Source organism: Melanostigma gelatinosum (genome assembly GCF_949748355.1).
Source record: "Melanostigma gelatinosum genome assembly, chromosome: 3".
Taxonomy (NCBI): Eukaryota; Metazoa; Chordata; class Actinopteri; order Perciformes; family Zoarcidae; genus Melanostigma; species Melanostigma gelatinosum.
In genome coordinates, this window is record NC_136636.1 from 10,528,003 (window position 1) to 10,549,108 (window position 21,106).

General features: G+C 42.4%; 1 protein-coding gene across 1 annotated transcript; it reads left to right on the forward strand.

Annotated features, from left to right (window-relative positions):
- Positions 1–19,231, forward strand: LOC306775901 (vitamin D3 receptor B). Its single transcript, XM_079266467.1, has 10 exons — positions 1–17; positions 304–377; positions 9,591–9,738; positions 10,685–10,815; positions 12,137–12,333; positions 12,923–13,022; positions 14,143–14,323; positions 16,775–16,926; positions 17,661–17,777; positions 18,333–19,231. Exons 3-10 carry the CDS (start codon positions 9,593–9,595, stop codon positions 18,584–18,586), a joined length of 1,278 nt encoding a protein of 425 aa, XP_079122593.1. The 5' UTR covers positions 1–17; positions 304–377; positions 9,591–9,592; the 3' UTR covers positions 18,587–19,231.
- The last annotated feature ends 1,875 nt before the right edge of the window (positions 19,232–21,106 follow it).

A 21,106-nucleotide genomic window follows, 5' to 3' on the forward strand; every position in this document is an offset into this window, starting at 1 on the left:
GGAAAAGTTGAGCTGAGGTATGAAACTCGCAGGACTGCTGAAGTCGAAACTTGAGTTTATTGTAGTTTATGTTGCTCAAGACCACACGAGAAGCATGTTTAGCGCAGTTTAAAGTGTGTCTCGTTATCGACGTGTTTGCCTACTACATACTTGCCTAAAACGTAGGATGGTTACGATTGTGTGTGTGTGTGTGTGTGTTGCTGTTGAAAGTAAGTCAGTGTTTCAAAAACAGAACAACTGCAGGTCAGATACAGGCCCAACCAGTGACTTGCGACATGCCGTTTTGCTTTTTGTATTGAACAGGATTAACAACTTGGGATAAAGTGAAGAACGGTTTCAAGTCTTTCCTATTGTACAAGGGCATGCTAAGACCTCAGGTGAGACGTTTTTTTATTTTACATGTGTGTATTAATGGCGTGCTGTATTTTGAAAAGATTCTCTTGACGATGTTTACCATGTTGCTTTGAAGTTACACACGTTTTGTTGCTGTGTTCTTTGCACATTCCCTGAGATTATTGCAGTCTCGTGATGTGACACCTATGATACATTTATTCTCATCGTATACACAAGTAATGTCTTAAGAATAAGGTCGTGAGTAATGCATGTTTTAAAAAAAAATCAATATTGCCATAATATGACTGTAAAATCAGCATTTTGAAGAATTAATTGGACATGTCAGTACTTTTTAAACTTTGGTTAATATAATGTGTTTTTCTGTCCAAATTACAGCATTATTTCCTACAGCTACATAGTGAAAATCCCCCCATAAAGAACATTAATGTTAGTCTCCTTTAATATCACAATCTGATATCGACTCACATTTTAATTGTGTTGATGAACACATGATAAAAAAAGTACTCAGTGCAGAATTTAGCCCTCTTGTCATGTAGCATACAGTTAGGCCACGTCCGGCAATTTACCTGAGCATGGAGGGAGTTCTCCGTCACGTTCTCAAACAAACACGCACACACACTGCTCTGCTCATCACTACAAATGTGTAAATCTAAAGGGGCCCACATGCAGCTAACAGCAGGCGATACATATTCCTAACGATTTTCCCGGTGACCTTTGTGCTAATTCTTATCCTTTTCTGTTTATGAAACCGTTTGACACTTAAAGTAGCAGGTAGGATGTTGTTTTTAACGCCAGCTGCTTCATCGTGTCTCTTCTCAACAACACTGCGCACTTGATTTGAGATCGACGTTCACACATGTTCTGAATTTGTGGAAATTCACAAGACGACATACAACGGAACGGGAGATTCGAGCCTAAATGAGGACCACGTCTGCTTAAACCTTTCTTCAGCAGAACTCGGTGCTGACATGTTATGATCAGATACGAGACGGGCTCAGTTGGTGTCTTTATTGACTTTAACTGCAGCAGGCTGTTCATGGAGCTGTGTGCTGTGGTGATGGTACAGTCCATTATGGCTCCTGTACAGTGAAGTACCCCGCCCCCCACCCCCCTCTCGTGACTACAGTAATTGGTTGCTTCCTCTCACATGTAACCCTATAGAAAGAAAGAGGCTGCTGTACTTAACTGTAAAGACCCACTTGTATGTACCTGTACATGCGTGCTGTTTGCCACATGTGTTCAGTTGCTTTTGTGACTAATGCAGTTTTTACTTCCCCTTAATGTCTTTTGCCGCTCAATTACCTCCAGAGGTTAATGGTTTCTACGCCAAACACATCACACAGGTAATATTTGTTGTGTGTGTGTGTGTGTGTGGAGTGCAGGTCATGCAGAAAATGTATCTTCCAGTGTTTGATATGCAGGCCAGTGGATGTATATTCAGATGTCTCTTCTAATTCATTGCAGTGTATAACTGGAATATGGAGGACACTTTTTTTTAACCTTTCAAAAGTTTTCTGTCGTTTCTTATATTTAATTTTTTTCAAGTATTTCCCAAAAGAGAGACAGCCTTTCATGGAGGTTATATAACTTTGACTTGTGGGCTAACTTGCATTTGCACCCACCTCACCCACATGTCCGTTCGTTGCTTGTCTGGTTCTGTCCAGTTGGCTCTCCGTGCGCACGACTCTGTGTGCTTGAGAATGTGCATTCTCTGTCAAATTCGGCATAGACGTAAACAGGACTTTCGGTGTGTGTTTGAGTGGGCCTCTCCCTGCCTCGTCTCTTTCCCCTCTCCAGAGTCCAGCAAGGGGCCCAGCATAAGGGGGCAGTTCTGCCGTCTCTCTCTCTCTTTCTCTCTTTCGTTCTTTCTTTCTTTCTTTCCTTCCTTCCTTGCAGGCCAGCACTGGGGCCTGGGTGGGGGGTGTTGTTGTGCAGAGACCATAGGCTTGGACATGTGACCCCTTCCACCACACTTTAGCCCATCTCGTGTGGGGCACAGGTCACCTTGTCATGTGCTATTATGGCTGCTGTAACATACTCCCTGTGATTGTCGGAAAAGAGCATGAGATAGACCCGTGGAGGCTGAGGGAGGGAGGGAGCGACAGAGCGGGAGAGAGAGGGGAGTGAAGGGACAGGACTGGGCTAGTCTGCTCAGCCAGTTGTTTAGCTGCATTACAGACTCAGTGTGTCTTCTTTGTTGTTGTTAGGTCCACATTGTCTCTTTTTGTCCATTGTTCTCTTTCCCCTATCTGTTCTCCTCATGTATTGTTTTAAAAAAAAAAATTCTGAGGCAATTCGTAAACACCAATCCTATTTGAATTAAACTTCTTCGGTCACATCATGATCATGTTTTCTTTTTAATGGTACTTATTTGTCTTCAGCCCCCACCCTCCTCCTTTTCGTTTTTCACCGCTCGGCCATTATTGTGGGTTTAGATGTACTTCTGTGTGGGAATCGCACGTCCATGTTTTTTTCCCCGTTGTAGCCCAGCTCACTCTGCAGCCCGGGTCATTCTAGATCTGATTTGTTTTATGTCTCTTCTGTACTCGTAGTGACCCAGCCAGAGGTATGCAGTAAAACACATCGCCTTATGTTTTCTCCCTCCAACCCTCTCCACAACTTCTCTCTCCCTCCCTCTCTCTCCCTCTCTTTTCCTTTAAGAGAGACTTTTGGCAGCATGGAACAATTTCAGAACCATTTGTGGGATTGCGTCATGTGATGTAGACGGAAGATGCTCATTGGATTGTCAAACGGGGCCTCCTTCTCCCACTCAGGCGTTCCACAGCAAGCCCTTTCTTTCCTCCAGTGCTGTTATAGGTCTGGATGTGATTCCGACTCTGACTCTTATGTGTTGGGATGTGGTCTGTAAACTCATTGCTGACATTCTTGGGACGTGATGCCAGAGGTTTTTTTATTTCCCGTTTTCTCATTTCTCTTCTGCACGTCTGCGTGCAGTTAAAATGATCCCTCTTTGAAATCTGGATCCTCCTCTTTACCCACTTTGTTGTAACTCGCCCTGTCCTCGATCACATTTCATTTCAACGTCCAAGCACTAATGGCACCACTTAATTAGTTTTGTTAGATGGTGGGCGTTGGTTGAGGGTGGGTATTATAATCACTTAATATTGACTTTGATGAAAGTTAATCCAACATCGACTCTATATCGCTCAGGTTCACACCAGCTGTAGTTGAGACTTCATTTCGTGCAATGGTGCAAACAATTTACACTGATAAAGTGACACACGTTGTGTCAATTTATGCACACTTTGGTGGGATATTCCTTCAACTCCACCAGAGTAAAGAATCAGCCAGGTGTTCAGTGATACATATTTAATCACTGGACTTTTTATGTAGTGCAGGTTATTAAAGATGTTCTGATATATCACAAGAGTGTCTTTTTCAGACACGTTGATTTCAATTTAGTTCAGACCACCCAAGAGCACTTGAACATTAATCTACTGAATTGACGACTTGTCAAACATTTAGCATTAAGGCGTCTGCAGACAGTGTCGTGTCTTTAAACCCGGGACCAGTTCTAATGTCAGTCCCTGGATTACAAGACACACGCGTGTCATTTCAGCCATGATGTGATAAATCAAAGGAGGAAAAGATGAGTCAGTGCTCCACTGCATGCTAAATAGCACTTGTTCTCCCTCAACTAGATTTCTGGGTAAAAAGAAAAGGAAACTCCCTAGTCTCTCATACAGCTATGCCACCAAAATTAGGGTAATGTCTTTATATTGCAGCTTTCACCACCCAGTTACAATGTCAAGCTCCAGTCAGTTTGCGGTGCTGCACATAATTACAGCAGGCCTCATCTCTTGCTCATCAACCTCTGCTGCTGTGTCTCTCAGACTCCCAAACCCCAGACTTCCAATACACATCATTTTCCCCTCTTTTTGTTCCTTTTTATTTATCTGATGGATTCCAACAATTCCCTCTTTTGTAAAGGGTATTCAGTTGCGGAGCAATTTTACACTACGTGCTCAATTCTTCTCAAAACGTCTGTCTGTTAAGAGTTTATCATACAGTCAATACTTTTATTAGAGCTGAAATGATCAGTTCAAAGACACACCAAAAGAATACTGGCAACTATTTTGAGTATTGAATAAGCAAAGTCAAACTATCCAACATTTCGTAGTTCTAGCTTCTCACTTGTGGGGATTTGCTGCTTTTTTACAGGTTCATATCCTTGTCATTGAATATCTTTGGGTTTTGCATTGGTTGTACAAAAACGAGATATTGGGGTTTCAGGAAATGGTAAGTTTCTGCCATCTTAAGGTTAAACTGAGGAAATAATCATCAGATGAATCCACCGTCTCTGATAAACCCCCAAAACAGAATAACTGTCCTGGTCTTCATTGTTATTACTCACTGCGTCACAAGTGATGTTCTCAGATCCTTGAACCTGAAAGTCTTTAAGGCTCAAAGATGCATTAAGATTAAATATATCAATTCTTTATCATACATACAATTTAACTGGCATGCCAACAGATTTTTCATTCTCAAGGACAAGTGTACACGCAACCAACACGAAACACCAAAATGAGCTTCTTCATTTCAAAAAAAGGGAGTAAATCAACACCAAAGGAGATAAATCATCCTAAAGATGTGATTCCTACGCGAACGGCCCTCTGATACTTCTCAAAATGAGAAGCTGTCAGAGATGAGACTTTTATTTATGTTTAGCCAGTAATTGAAGTGGCTTATGATTGTGTAATTTTATCCGTCCTTTTTAGATAACAAAAACAGGCTGTTTGTGTTTGTGTTCTCTCTGGGCCACTGCTGAGCGCTCGCTCTCTCTCACCTCTGCAACAGCCGGCCAGGACACGGCTTGTGATGCAGAAAGTCGCAGCGACAAAGAGGTCACCCCTCCCCCACTCACTGTATCAATGTTCATATCCATATCTGTTTTTACTCCCATCTCTCCAGCATCCCATAAGCCCCGTCCCCCTTTCCTCTTAAACTCATGTGGGCTGGCACTTCCTCTCTCTGACTGACGGTCACGCAGAGGGCAAAAAGATGATCGTCCTCTCAACAATACGTGTAGCGACGTGTAATGGATACATGGCCCAGTGAAAACATGCCTACCATGTGACGCCCTCAATAACAACGTTGAGAAGATCTCAGAATCCAGAGGGAAACTGTGCTGCTGCAAAGACAGTTGCTTCATATTTGGGAGACGTTCAATGTGGAAACATATTCAAGGTTGCCACGATAAACCGGCATTTTTGTACTTGTTATGAATTATGTTGTGGTTTAACCAAGGACAAAGCTATGACGTCACGTGTGTTCAAGGCTCCCACTGCTTTGAGGGAGAGACATTCAATAAACGCCCCTGACAACCCAAGAGATGGAAAATACTTTGTATAAACTAATGTGGCGGCCATAATGCTTTGGTAGAAGTTGCTCATGTTCAAGAGATTTGTGAGCTTATTCCTTCTCATACTAGTGTGTGTGGCTGAGATGAGCTTTCTTGATTACCCTCAGTAGCGCCCCACTTCACCTGGAATACATTCACAGACTGTGATTGTCCATGTTTTTATCTTCCTTGTCCTTTTTTCTTTTTTACTTCAATGGCAGCTGCTAACGCGTCGGCCCCTGTTTGCAGCCATGATATACATTATGACACGATAACTCTCACGGTAAATGTTTTTTAATGGAAGTAAAACACAAGTGGAATAAATGAAAGGTAATGTACAAGTGATAGTTGTAATATATATATGTAATTAAGACCAAAACTCTACGACTTGAAGTAATCTAGAAATGCAAGTAAATCCAGAAACTAAAGTCAGAAGTTTTTTTTTTTCAAGTGCATCTAACAGAACAACATTATCCACATTACAAAGATACGATTCTAAAAATAACAGTTTTGACGAAGGATTCATCAGTTATGTCTTTGTAAATATTGGATTCTTTAGTGCATAATCAAATTGAAATAATTATCAAATAGAGGAAAGTTGACCCTGTTGTGTGAAATGAATGACATGACAGACATTCACATCCCAAGTCTGAATATTTGAAGTAGTAATACTAGTCCATGTTGTTTGTTGACAGTGTGAATATATGCTGAATACGTTGTTGCAGTCTGGAGTCGTAGTTGGAATTGTTGGGTCTCTGTAAATATAAAGATTACAGTTTGCACCTTCTCTATATGAAATTGTTACGTGCCCTCAGATAACTTCCGTTGTGATCTGATTCATTGAATGGTGGAATACTTTTCTTTTGTTACTATTTGTCAGAGTAGCTGCTTTTGAAATGATAGTTTCATAACTTTTTATGTTGACTTACCAAAGCTGGTGTAAGTTTCATGCGTTAGTTTCCCTTGACTTGAATGTATTGGACAGAAGGCACATCCTAATAACAGCTGACCATGTTGAAAAGTTTGGAGAAAATGTGGAAAGAGTAAATCTGACCAACACAGAACTTCAAATAAGAAAACGTCTCAATGCTTAGTGAGTTCTTCACGTCATGCTGCTCTTTTTATGCAGGAAGCAACACATGTGTTTACCACCTGAGAAGTTCAGCAGTTGCTCCAAAAGTTGCTGGATTCCAAGTTGTTTAACCTAATACAGTCGGTGGCAACGCATAATAATGTCCCTCTTGCGGCTGTGCAGGATTCAAAAGAAATGACAGTGATTCTCTAGTTGGTAAAACAGTTACAATTTATAAACACATCAGTTCTACCCGATGGGGAAAAAAAGTCAAAACTTAGTTGCCCGTCACGGAGCAGGACCGTAAGCTGATCAGAAATCCCAGTGTTACTCTTTTATCCTCAGGCTTTTTGCCACTGTAACGCATGAGACATGAGTAACAACTCTCATTAATACCGCAATTACAGATTTGATTGATGCTGCCGAACGACGTACACACACACTTTGTATATCATTCAAGAGTGAGACATTCAGTAGAAGCCCTAAAGCTCCAACTTGGCTTTGCGTGTCAGAAACAGGAATGAGTACAGATCTGGCCTAATGACCTCATGCATTATTTAGAGCTCTCTCGCTCTCTCAATACTACTGTGCATTTAGTGTAATGGCCTGTCAGGGCAGAATGCATTCACAGAGGACTGGCTTCACCGGTCAGTTGATGATACGGTAAAGCAAATGGCTGTTTCCCTGTTGGTAGAACAGATTTTATGTTCGACAACCTGCTGGGCCATTCATTCCGGTCGGTATCGTGTAACATGACGTGGCAGCAATAGCCCTATGCTTTTTATTTTTTCCTGTTGGGTCTGTATGTTGATGGTGTGGCAGCGGGATTCCAGAATGTGTTGTTTAAAAAGATAAAGTGTGACAGACCTGTCTAACACTGTTCACCACTACAAAGCCACCAAACGAACATGTTTTAACACACTTCCCAGGTGAATTACTGATTTAAATGACTTATATTGTCATTTTATGCCACTGATGTAATGATGTAATAGCATAGTTATGCAAGTATAACCATTAAAAGAGCAATGAACTTTTAATTATTTCAGAATATTTGTAGATTAAAATATATTCAACATAGATCAAACATAATCAGACAAAACCCTACCGTTTGTCATGTTGGCTAAAATATTGGTTACGTTCTTATGTACGGGTAATATCGAGGTCAGCACAAATGTTCTAGGTCATGTCCATCCATCATACAAAAGGCTAATAACGAAACTATGGTGACAGGGAACAGCTGGAGCACAGGTTGCAAGGGTTCGTAAGTTCAGGAGACTTATCCTGGACAGAAAAATTGGCAATCATGTCATAGAAGCTGTGGGTTTTTTCCCACAAAATATTTTTTTTGTTATAAAAGAACCATGATACTTCTACGCAGGAAGTTTGGTGAAACCCCAATTTCAGAAACACATCCTGTTCAAATGTACCGCAGTTTTTTTTTTTTTGGTGGCTTTCATTCACACAAACTCCAAATAGCCTTTCAAGTCTTGGCCTGGTAAACCTTTGACTCAACATGTGTACCTGTCCTCTGCATGAGGAAATGTGAGATGGTGGGTGGGAGATAAGAAACAAGTAGTGCACTGAGACAATGGGGGGGGGGGGGGGGCAGGCAGAGTTTAGGTCACACTCTTGTCCGTCACAGGAGGCTTCACAGTGTTTGTGAAAAGTGACGGTAAAAAGGTTCCACTGAGAGCGAATCAAATGTTACGTTAATCAGACAGTGTGGATTTATCCCTGCTCTGCTTTTGAGTTTTTAAACCAGTTGGCCAGAGCTCACTGTTCCAGGAGCTCAGTGATGAGACAAATTAGTTTGAAGAGTTTCTGTGTGGTCTGTTGTCCATATCGGAGTTCAATGTAACCCGATAGTTGTATTCCCTCCACAAATATTTGCTGTCGGCTGCCGGTCCTTCCAGTTGTATTCGTGGTTACTGTTACACGTGTACCGTGACGGCCGTTGTATCAGATGTTCCCGGTTGAAACATGTGGTGCTGAGATGCAAGACGTCAACACACTGAGTTACCGCTGTCCACGCTGCCTGCAGCAGAGAGGAACTGAAAAGCTCCTCTGTTTGCCTTCTTAAAACGGCAGGACTTCATGTCCGTTTGTCCGCTCATGGACAGAATTTGGTTTTAACGGCATAATGTTCATATGGTTCTCAGTTGTACTGAGGAAAAACAACATTGTTTGCATTTCCTGGAGTGTGTGTGTGAGACTTTAAGCAGGTCCGGTGATTTTTAATTCGACATGAATGATGAAGTGATCTGTCAAAACATTTTAAATTATTCAGCTGGGCCCTTACCTCATTGACTGTTGATTTGTGAGTTTGTTGAGATTTGTGTTGGTTTAGTTACGCTCCCCTCGAGTGGCCCTCAATCTCCTTGCTTCACTTTTACTTTGCAGTGGAAGCAAAGAAGAGAATAAGAAAGGAGCGTTGAGAATAAGAAAGGAGCTTTGTGAAAACGGGACAGTGTCTGTTTGTTTATGAGGATGCTAGCCTTACAGGGACGTGCCTATTTTTCTTCCTCTCACGAGGCTGTTCAGTGAAATAGATACTGGGAGCACTATGTAATCAAATGTAACCCAGATCCAGCATTTTGAAGCTTTGCCTACTTGATTCATACGGCTCCCTGTTGGTTAGATGTTAGAATTTGGCAGTCTAATTAATGTTTTTCCTCATTTTTTTAATTTTTTTAATTTTTTCTTCTTGAGCAAGTGAATTGTTTGTACAACCAGGAGCTGATTTAATTACCGGTACTCTTTCTCTCTCTCTTATTTGTCTTTCTCTTTTTTTCTTTTTGTTAGTGATGGAGTCCACAGTTGTGAGTACGTCCACTCTGGCCCCTGATGAGTTCGATAGGAACGTGCCGCGGATCTGCGGCGTGTGTGGCGACAAAGCCACCGGCTTCCACTTCAACGCCATGACCTGTGAGGGCTGCAAGGGGTTTTTCAGGTACGCAAATGCACACGTGAGCGCACACGCACACACACACACACACACACACACACTCGGTGAGCCTTTGAGCACATTTGCTAATATCACGCTGATGAAAACGACGCGATGCATATCGAGTGACGAGTTATTGCCACATGAACACATTAGCATACAAACACGGGTCTGAACTTGCATATACAATAGCCACACACACACACACACACACACACACTAAATGTAATTACCACCCACAGTTACATAAGACCACGGATAACATCCGAGTCCACGCTAATGCCCGGGGACAGGTAGGGAATACAAATGAGCTCAGTCCTATAGTTAATGCCTTGGCTGCTGCCTGCTCATTGATACACACACGAGGTTACAATTCCACGACAGACAAAACGAGAGCGAGTCATGATTGTGTGAGCTTGTGCGTGTTCGATGTGTCCGCCCATTTTCATCTCTTGGCAGTGTTGATGTTTAAAGAGAGAGGGTGAAAAGACAAGGATGCTTAATAATCTCCTTCCTCGTCTCTCAGCTGGCCCGAATTTGAACTCTCACCACGCGTGCTTATGCGTGTTTTTTCTCACGTCTGTGTGTAACTGATCATACATACTATCCGTGACTGTCTAAATCACTACGCTTTGCGTCACTGTTTGTCAAGACTCTTCTTCTACCCCTGGAGTCCTTGGCGCTCATCCATATTTATGCTGTTTCTGTCAGTCCCCGGCTTGAAGACCAAAAATATTACTCCAGTTCTACCATGATAGTTATTAGTTCACAGCACAAGGCACCACGGTGTTATATCGATTATAACGACACGTTCAGACACACACATAGAGCCCTAATTAACTAAAGTCTTCAAAAACTTCAGTGAATTCATACATTTTTTTATTTTTGTGTGTTTTATGAACTGATGTGTGTGTGTTTTTAATAGACTGTAAAATGTATGCAATTGTTTTAGGCGCAGTATGAAGCGTAAGGCCGCCTTCACGTGTCCCTTTAACGGCAGTTGCGCCATCACCAAGGACAACAGGCGCCACTGCCAGGCATGCCGCCTCAAGCGCTGTGTGGACATTGGCATGATGAAAGAGTGTAAGTATGACGGCAGACCCATATGTCCTCAATACCGTTAACGTTACACCATGGGATTTACTGCACGTCTTTAAATAGCGACGAACCCTTTTTGTGTTAAATGCACTTAATGATTATATGAATGAGTATAACATTTTTGTGGTTGCCCAACACAGTTCAATGTGGATCAAAACGATGTCCTGGACTCAACTAATACCCCCCAATAAAGACAAATTATTATTATTATTACATTTAATATACTTTTTGTTTCTTTTTTTCTTTTTCTTTTTTTGAGGATAGTCAAATTTACACGACTGCTGTTTGCCGTTTTGGGGCCCTACTGTCCCTCTTGTATAAATTATGTAATATTTGGCCTGAGGTCAAGTATCTCTGGGTCTTTGCCCCCATTAGAGTGTTGACACTTTCTATTTGAACTAGTGGAGCCTCCCCACATTGTATAGTGTAAGTGTACTCCATCTGAAGTTTAAACACCTGCTGTTATGTACAATCTTGTGAGGCCTCTTCTGTCCACACAGTTGTTTATTTTCATGGTCTGTAAATAGCAGGTTTTTTTTTTTTTTTTTTTCTTCTTGTTTTCTCCTGATATATCCGGATATTGTCCCCTGGCCGCTTTTAAGCAAAGGCCTCTCACTTCCAGCTGAATGTTCTTTCCCCTGAGTGTTTCTGGGAACACCACATGGTTGGTGGCACAGCCGCTGCGATTTACTGTACATGTTCGAGGAGCCAGTGGCATTGCTGTTGCAAAAACAGCAGCATGTTGTTGAGACCCAGCTCTCTCTCTCTCTCTCTCTCTCTCTCGCTCTCTCTCTCTCTCGCTCTCTCTCTCTCTCTCTCGCTCTCTCTCTCTCTCGCTCTCTCTCTCTCTCTCGCTCTCTCGCTCTCTCTGAGCTAATTCAGTGTTTAGAACAACAAGGCGCGAACAGAACAAAGACAATGCATTTACTTGTTCATTGCAGCAGGGGTCTCCATATGGATACGTCTCTTCCCATTCTCTTCCTCCAGAGAATAACAACCCCACCCCCCCCCCCCCCGCCCCTCCACCACCCAACACCACGTTAACATAGCTTTTGTCACAATGTAAAACACAGGAACAAACCGAAAAGCTTTAAAAGCAGTGTACCTTTTACCAATTGATGATATAGCTGTATTCTGTTATATCTCATTCTTCATTCTGCCCTGCTTCCACCTCACCTGTTTTCCGATTGCACAAAAGCTGTATTCTCCATGCATGTATTTTCGAAAGCATTGTTTTCCTTTGTGTTTGTGTGTAATTCTAACACACTCTCTCTCCCTCTTTGTCTCGATATACTTGCACCCTCAGTCATTCTGACAGATGAGGAAGTGCAGAGGAAGAAGGACCTAATTCAACGGCGGAAGGATGAGGAAGCACAGCGCGAAGCGGACAAGGAGGCGCGGCGGCCACGGCTCAGCGACGACCAGAGTCAGGTCATCGCCACGCTGGTGGAGGCGCACCACAAAACATTCGACGAATCCTACTCCGACTTCAGCCGCTTCAGGGTTTGTGTCTTAATAGAAATACAACTGATATTGTTGTTATCGGGTTAAGATGGACAAAGATAGTTCCAGCTCTAATAGAATAGGCGGTTTGTCACTTCCCAAAGGATCTTCACATTCCTCGGCACACTCGCAGGCAGCATTTCATTGATGTTGATTCCTCACATCGGAATATCGTTCTGCTTCAGCTCTACTCAACTGCCTGTCAGCGACGGTCACGCTTTGCATTGCTTACACACAAATCTCACACCAAGTGGTCCATTCCTCCTGCGAAACTCTTTCGTTGACTCGCCCTTGAACACCTCCGTCCTTTCACACATCTAACCTGTAGTGTTGTTATCCATTCTGTATCGGATATCAGGTATCTATCGCTACAAGATACACATACAGACATACTCGAGTCCAGTAATTCGATCCCATTTTTCAGCAGATATTCAGCAAAGCTGTATATTCTGTATTTTCTTAGCGAGAATCAGAATAATGAGCACAAATTGGTCAGCTCTATGTTCATTTAGATTAAGAGTTTTTACTGACAAATGGTATGTATGAATCCTTCGGTGTCTTTATTTGTGTCCTTGTTTCTGTTGTCCAGCCTCCTGTACGCGAGGGCCCGGTGACGCGCAGCGCCAGTAGAGCTGCCTCTCTCCACTCTCTGTCTGATGCCTCCTCTGACTCCTTAAGTCACTCTCCAGGTAAGAAACACACACTATGGAGATGTCACTCCAAATCAAGGGGTGACAGTGTAGGCTTACCGTTAAAATAGTTTGTCCTGCACACTCACCCTTCACCTAGAGGCAAAGCAAGGAAGAATAAAGTGTGTCACTTCACTGAAATTATAATAACTGACAGAAAAACAACTTCACATATAACACAAATGACGGACATGTTTGGCAAGGCAAGTTTATTTGTATAGCACATTTCAACATCAAGGTAATTCAAAGTGCTTCACATAAAACCATTAAAAGCATCAAAACATAAGGCAAAAGAAAATGAGATTTAAAAACAATTAAGAACATTCATTGCATAAAAAAACAAAAAAAACAAAAAAACAGTGTAAGAAATAAAATACAGTAGTAAAATGCAGGAAATTGATTAATATATTAATTGAATGTGGAACCTTTTTGCCACTTTTCATTTCTTTCAGTTTACCTTCTAAATCCCCTCGTAACATTTTAAGTTTAGCGGCACTTAATGAGCCATTTTCTGGAAACCCAAACTCTTCTGACGAGTATGGAAGACATTCCAAACATGACTCTCCGTGTTTCTGTCGCATTAATTCCGGTTCCGCTGATTTTGAACTTTTTTGGATGACAGCTTTGGAGAAAATATGATCAGTGGTTAATATGTGACTTAAGATGGCTCATCTGTTTGCGTACATAACCTGTTGCGCTGGTTTACTGAGAATCCAGTAAACAATTATTTGTATAACCTGCTAGCCACCCCGACACCTGACTCATACGAGGCACATCAGTTCATTAATGCAGTCATCACTAATGGAGCAAACAAAGCGAGTGGCACAGCCCCGTGGCCGAACGCCAACACTCAGCGGGGACAAATGACCCAGCAAGCGCTGCATGCGTCACATGTTGTCGTAGCTGTCATCCAACGCTTTCATCTCACTCCTACTGACCTGACGCTCGTGTATTTTCAGATGATCCTTTCCATCAACAAGCCCTCTCTGTTCCATGATTTCTCCTGGTTATCTCAGCACAGACTGTCTAGTCATGGAGGAATAGTGTGACATTGTCATGCTTTTCCACTTTTCCTGTCGTCTCCTCTTTCCTCTGCTGGCTTTTCCTTTGCTCACCACAGAGTCAGTAGACGCCAAAATGAACTTCAACAACCTGCTAATGATGTACCACGAGCAGGGCAGCAGCCCTGACTCCAGCAAGGAAGAGGGCTCCAGCTTCTCCATGCTGCCCCACCTGGCTGACCTGGTCTCCTACAGCATCCAGAAGGTCATTGGCTTTGCCAAGATGATCCCTGGCTTCAGGTATGTGTGTGGGCGGCTGGGTGTTGGTTGTAGAGCATGTCTCTATCTGTCTGCTAGAGTTTTGACACAGGGACAGCCAGACAAAATGATGCCTTAACTAAAGAAGTTGACTCCAAGACTGGCTAAACAAAACACATTCACAATGGCCAATACAAGATGGCATGAAAGCATGTTCATTTACAGAACTGCTTTATGATGATGAGATGCTAATCGCTAATCCAGTTTTAGGATGAATTGTTGTGACAGACATTTTTCTGTATTTATGTCTTTGCTGAGGACTTTCTCATGTGATTTGTTTTGTTGATTTTCAGTTTTCATGTAGAACCGACTTGCTCACGTAAACAAATGTTGATATCTGGAAAAATAAAACCATACAAAGATACAGACATGGTATCTTGTATCTTATTGTATTTTCATGCCTTTGCGCCAGCGACATGCGTGACCAGAGGCAATATGTTTTCGGGTCGTCCGTCCGCCTGTAGTAGGTCCGTCTGTCTGTCCACAGTGTGGCCGCCCGCCCGCTCCATCCTTTTTAACTCGACCAGGAACGCCTGGAGGGAATTTTTCAAATTTTACACAAATGTCCACTTCGACTCAACCGATGAACTGATTAGAATTTGGGGGTCAAAGGTCACTGTGACCTCGCCAAACATGTTTTTGGCCATAGCTCAAGAATTCACAAGCTATTGTTGACCAATTTAACACAAATCTAATACGAGATTATGTTTAACAAGTGATCATACTTTGGACGGACATGGATGCATACCACCGTGATAATTCTAGTTTATTTACATGTCGCTGAGTGACTCTTTACCTAAATGTACGTTGAAGACTTTGTACACCTACTTGTTTTTCTGCCTGATTAGTCGATATTGTGCCACAGTGATGGCTGAGGTCTAAAGGGCATAGATTACTGATGGACTGTATGTTGCAGATAGCTGACACATGAAGGGCAATCTTTTTTATGTTATGTTGTTGCTTAGCTGGACGAGGTTGTACATTTGCCATGGGGTTATTGTTGGTGTGAAGCGCAGCCCTTTAAGTATGTTGGTAGGTGATTGTCTAACCTCTTTAGAGCCGGTGTGTCTTGCATGCACAGCCTCAGGATGTCTGTCTAAAGATCACACATTTTTCAAAGGTATGTGATGGACTTATTACAAAGACTCACCTTTGTTTAAAAGTTTGAATTACACAAAGAGATGAGAAGCACAATGCGATATCTTAACCGTGAAAATGGAACTTAATAAATGAATGGAATAGTAAACGTGTGGGAGACACAAGCTAGCACATTATTTGTGTGTGAAGGCAAAGTAACAATGGCTGGTCAGTGTTTCTTCCCCACCGTCTACACATTGCTGGTGCTGCCCTTCAGCGTGTTTGTCTCTCGGTGTGTTGACCGGGTCAAACGCGTAGTGTCTCGGGGTCACCCCAAAGTTGGGGCTAAAAAAACGAGCCGAGGCCTGTGTTTCCTGAAAGTTGTCGTTGCTCTGGCAGCGAGTGATGGACGCGGTCGGGTTACCTTTGGAATGTTTGTCCACTTGCGATCTGCTCCGTCAGCCCTGAAAAACACACCAGACCTCTCCTGAAGAGCTGCAGGTTTCAGCTCATGTCTCCTGCCGGTTCATACCTTTTCACCTTGTCCATGCGCAGGGACCCATGACAGCAGGAAGCAAACGGAGACACATATTTTTGATTGTTTTTGTCTTCCTGCACAGAACATATCTGATCTACTTTGAACCTGTAGTCAGTAAGCCATTGATCAGAAAAATCTTATAAGATATAATTATACAACTGATGAGCTGACATAAACGCGTACAAAGGGCAGGTACTTGGTTTGAGTGAGGCATGGGGGGAACGATTCATGTAAGAATCTTTTTTTAATTTTTTTTTATCTCATTTGATTCTGAGTCGACTCACAACTTCCAAACGGTCTTTGTTTTGTTCAGTTTTTTTATTTATTCTTTAAAAATAAATGAATGAATGAAGGTTTTAGTGTCGGAGATCGCTGTTATGTTTCCTGTTCTTTCACCAAATGTATCACCTTTGTGTTGATATCTTGTTGTCATCAGATTAAATAGCACTCTTTGTTTTGTTAGAGCTCCTCTCGCATAACGTTTTGTAAAATAAATCCTCCGATTTTTTTAAAAATTATAATCTAAAGAATGATAAAACCTCCACCTTCTGACATTTTGGGATTCGGAGACTGTATCTTTAAATACTAAGATACCGGTAATAAGAAATTTCCATCAAGTTTTTCATTACTAATCAATTTTGTTTTGGGAATCTTTTTTTAACCAAATCAACCCAGATAGATGAAAGAGTTTGATTCTTGTTTGCTTGTTGTTTATCTGATCATGACCAGCACCACATGATTAAAGTTATTTGAGGACCATTTGTGTAACATTGTACTATCAATGGTTTACTAGCAGTGTGTAATATCTTTTCCTGCAGGGAGCTGACTGCAGATGACCAGATTGCTCTGCTCAAGTCCAGCGCCATTGAGGTGATCATGCTGCGCTCAAATCAGAGCTTCAGCCTGGAAGACATGTCCTGGAGCTGTGGTGGGCCCGACTTTAAATACCAGATCAGCGACGTCACCAAAGGTCAGTGTACCGTCTGACTACCGTTAAGACAAACTGATGTTTTCATTTTGCTCAGCTGACGGCTGAAGAAAATATGCACATGTTACACCTCTATTGAGAGCTTGAAGGAAGCATGTTTGTGCATATGTAAGACTGCAAAAACAGTCTTGCATATGCGCAGAGGTTCCTGCAGGCAAGGCTTTCATTTGCCAGTTTCGAACAAGACCCCTCTCTATGGGACAAACCGAAGAATGCCACTCCCGACCTGCTGACCACACAAAACATCCACTGTCTGGTCCAGCAGAAGCAGCTCTGTTGTGCTTTTCTTAAAATATCACTGAATAGTTTCCATGAACATGGCTGGAAATCAGATGTGTTTTCTCATCAATAGTATACAATCATAAATATAACCCTCACGTGTGATAAACACGTTTTTCGAGGAAAAAACCTTTTCAAAAACCAATCTTTAAAATGTGTCAGACTTCTCGTTGAGGGCACTCTTTGCACAATGGAAATGCAAAAACAAGCACATTTGGTGGACGTGAATTGGCGGTGCCAGCTTGTCCCGTTAGGATTACAGCGCAGCCCGTGAGCTGCGGCCGTCGCAAGAGCTCTCGCTCAATACTGCACCAATTTCAGAAACCGACAATAGGAAATATGAATGAATAAGCTTGATGGTAACATTCCCTGGAGGGCCTTTCTTTCCCCCCTATGATGTCGTATGGAACTGATTTGATGTGTTGTGTCCTCTGTAGCGGGCCACACTCTGGAGCTGTTGGAGCCACTGGTGAAGTTCCAGGTGGGCTTGAAGAAGCTCAACCTGCAGGAGGAGGAGCATGTGATGCTGATGGCCATCTGCTTGCTGTCTCCAGGTACCGTAGGTCTGACTGTGTGGAGGAGGGAACGTACATAGAGGGTCCAAAGGAATTGCTTGAGTGATCTCGTTTATGTCTGTCAGTCAACTTATCACATTTAGGTGCAGGTCTAAGATACTTGAGGGGTTTTGTGTGAGTACGTGCCTTGATTTTGAACACGCATTTGTGTGTATGGTATGCATTTGCAGAGGATGCGGTGCATTTATTATACATGTGTAGTTATGCAAGCAAGCATGTGTAACTAGTGTGTATTTGCATTCCTGTGCATATATGAGGCCCCTCATTATTCATCAGACACGCTCTCCCTGATCTAAATTTAGCCAGCCACCTGACCAGAAGACTAGGAATAAAAACACCAACATCGTGCAGTTATGTTGATTTACAATTAAGAAATTGTTTTGTGGGATAAATATTACTCCATCCAGTTGTTGATATGTATATTCAGTCCTCATTTTTCCAATGACGTTTAGGTGTTAACAGTTCATTTGGGTTGCTTTTTCGCTTGTGTAAGAAAACATACATATTTTAAGACTCTCCTTTCCCCTCCCGCAGACCGCCCAGGTGTGCAGGATCACGCACGGATCGAAGCCCTGCAAGACCAACTGTCAGAGACCCTGCAGGCCTACATCCAGCTTCACCACCCGGCAGGACGGCTGCTTTATGCCAAGATGATCCAGAAGCTGGCCGACCTGCGCAGCCTCAACGAGGAGCACTCCAAACAGTACCGCTCGCTGTCCTTCCAGCCGGAGCACAGCATGCAGCTCACCCCGCTGGTGTTGGAGGTGTTTGGCAGCGAAGTCTCTTAGAACCTCTGAACCTCAATGGTAGAGAGGAAGCTGGAGACGAGACGCCCCCAGGGGGGTTAGAAATGGAGGGAGGGAGCTGAGGATGTGCTGGATGGACTCAGTGGAGGTGTGGAGTATGAAGCGAGTGGAAGAGAGAAAGTTGTGTGAGTGTGTTACGTGTGTTTGATATGTGTCTTGTCTAAAGACGGCCAAGATAAAGACATGTTGTACAGAGAGCAAGCAGATGTTGTGAGACGTAAATAAGGAAACTTCATAGAAATACATACATACATACATACATACATGCATACATACATACAGCTTCTGCCTATCTACAGTGTTTCTGCCTATATTTAAATCAACAAACTGCTGCTTTAAATGTCTGGACTGTGTGTGTGTGTACGCTACGTGCACACAATACAACAAACATACTCAGTTATTCATTTAGCCATTCAGTTGAGCTACCTCTTTGTTTTACATTCCCTATGTGGAACAGTGACTTTTACACGGAGCGATTTAGATTCAGAACGGATGGCATTTCGGTTCATCAGTGCGAAAGCAGTGCCTGCACATAGTTTGGGTTAGGGTTGTTAGGGTATAGTTTTTGATATTTTCAAACTTTATTTCGTTTTTCAACTGCTTCTCTCCATGCAGCGTATGTATATGACCGTGTATATATACGATTCAAACACATGCCGTTTGCCTTTCACCAAAGGTGTGGCCTACTACTTTCTCGAAAAGGTTCCAGTACCTAAAAATAACCTTGCTGCTTCGTGGCCTGTTTCACTCAACATGCATGCAAGTTTTCTGACTATAGCCTCACAGCCCATGGAGGAAACGCTCGTGGTTGAGGTTTATACTGCAGAGTACAGAGCGTAGTTTGTAATTTAGTGAGGCTCTGATGGGACCTCGGGGTGCCTGGTTTTGAGGTGAGAATTAGCCACTAAATGTGTTAGCTACTTTTACACTGCTAACTGTCAATCAAAGCAAGCCTGCATTGTGGCTTGTTGCTCTCTTTTGAACTTGTTTTTTTCATTATTCTACTCTTTGTCTAATTGTTTGTTTCCCTGTAAATAGTTAATTACTACCATGTGTATCCCAAACACTGTTATCACCCCTTTTACTCAACCCTATGTATTGATATACACAGTACCGATATTATCACAGATGTTTAAGGGCTATAAGATGCCAAATCTAACTGGAATAGTAAATTGAGGCCAAAGCAAGGGGCCTGTCTTGTAAATATATAGCTGCATACCATACTTGGAATTGGCATATATACTGATGGAATTGCAATGGATGCTTTTTTTGTTTTGTTTTGTTTGTTTTATACGTCATTTCACCTTTAAAAAACAATTCCATGAATTGTTCCTCCTTTAGTACACAGTGAGCTCCATGGGCGGAGAGCTTGGGAAGCTGCTTCAGAACCCCCCCCAGATGTCAGACCCCTTTTAATTTCGGACGGGGAAGTGGATTTTTCAGAATGTCGGAGGGCCCTGAGGTGGTGGTGCGCTGCTCTTCACCCAGGCCCTCCTGTTTGATGATGTATGCTGCGCAGCCCTCTAGTGGCTGCATTGTGTAAATACCAGGTATACGTGTGTATATATATATAATATGTTTGCTGCTGTACATAGGGCTACATAGATCTTTCTCAAGGCTAATTCTTTTCCACAAATATATATGCAAATTCAATATTGACCCTTTTCTGTTTTTGATCTCTTATCACTATTTTCTGAGACGCTATTCTCCTTCTGTTTTGACCTGGATCTTTTACTTTTGGTAACAGTGGGTTAGAAATGCTTAAACAGGGATTGCTTGTATATGTGACTGTTTGTTTAGTGGTGGGTTGATATATTTGCCTAATTTCCAAGGTTCATTTTCAGAAAGAGGACGAGCTAAACATGCCACGCTGCTCTCTAATATAAGCCATATAGAGCACTAAGCTAGTTATACACCTGATACAGTGCATCGCAATGATGACTCCAGAGCCGTGGATATCCTCATTATATAATCTTCTAAACTCGTATGCTCTTTATCCATGGCTCTGGGAAGATACGCTTGTATGTGATAGGGAACTCATATGCCTTCTCTCTGCTGTCAAAGTGCTGTCAGTCATCTTTGGCTTCATCCGACGGCAGCTAATGGCTTATAAACCAAACTGCCAAGAGAATTCAAACGCTTAGGTCTAGAGGCCAGTAATGTATGGCTTGCTGCATGTGGGATTATGGTAAAATGATATGAGATGACATGTTTTTTTTATATATATATATCAAGACAATTCCCCAAAGAAGGGTTTAGTCAAATTCTTATCAAGTTCACATGATTTCACTAAAGCATCTTGGCATAAAATAAGTAATTTGCAGAGATGACGAGTGTACAACTTTTTTTTTTTTTTTCTTGTATTTTACTGTGTGACAGGAGAGTGATCAGTGAAAACGGTTGCTGTGATTGGCCACAAGGCCTCGTGTGTCAAACCCGAGAGCAGACGAGGATCACTCTGTGATCTTAGAGGAAGATGGTGGGAGAGAGAGCAAGTGTTTG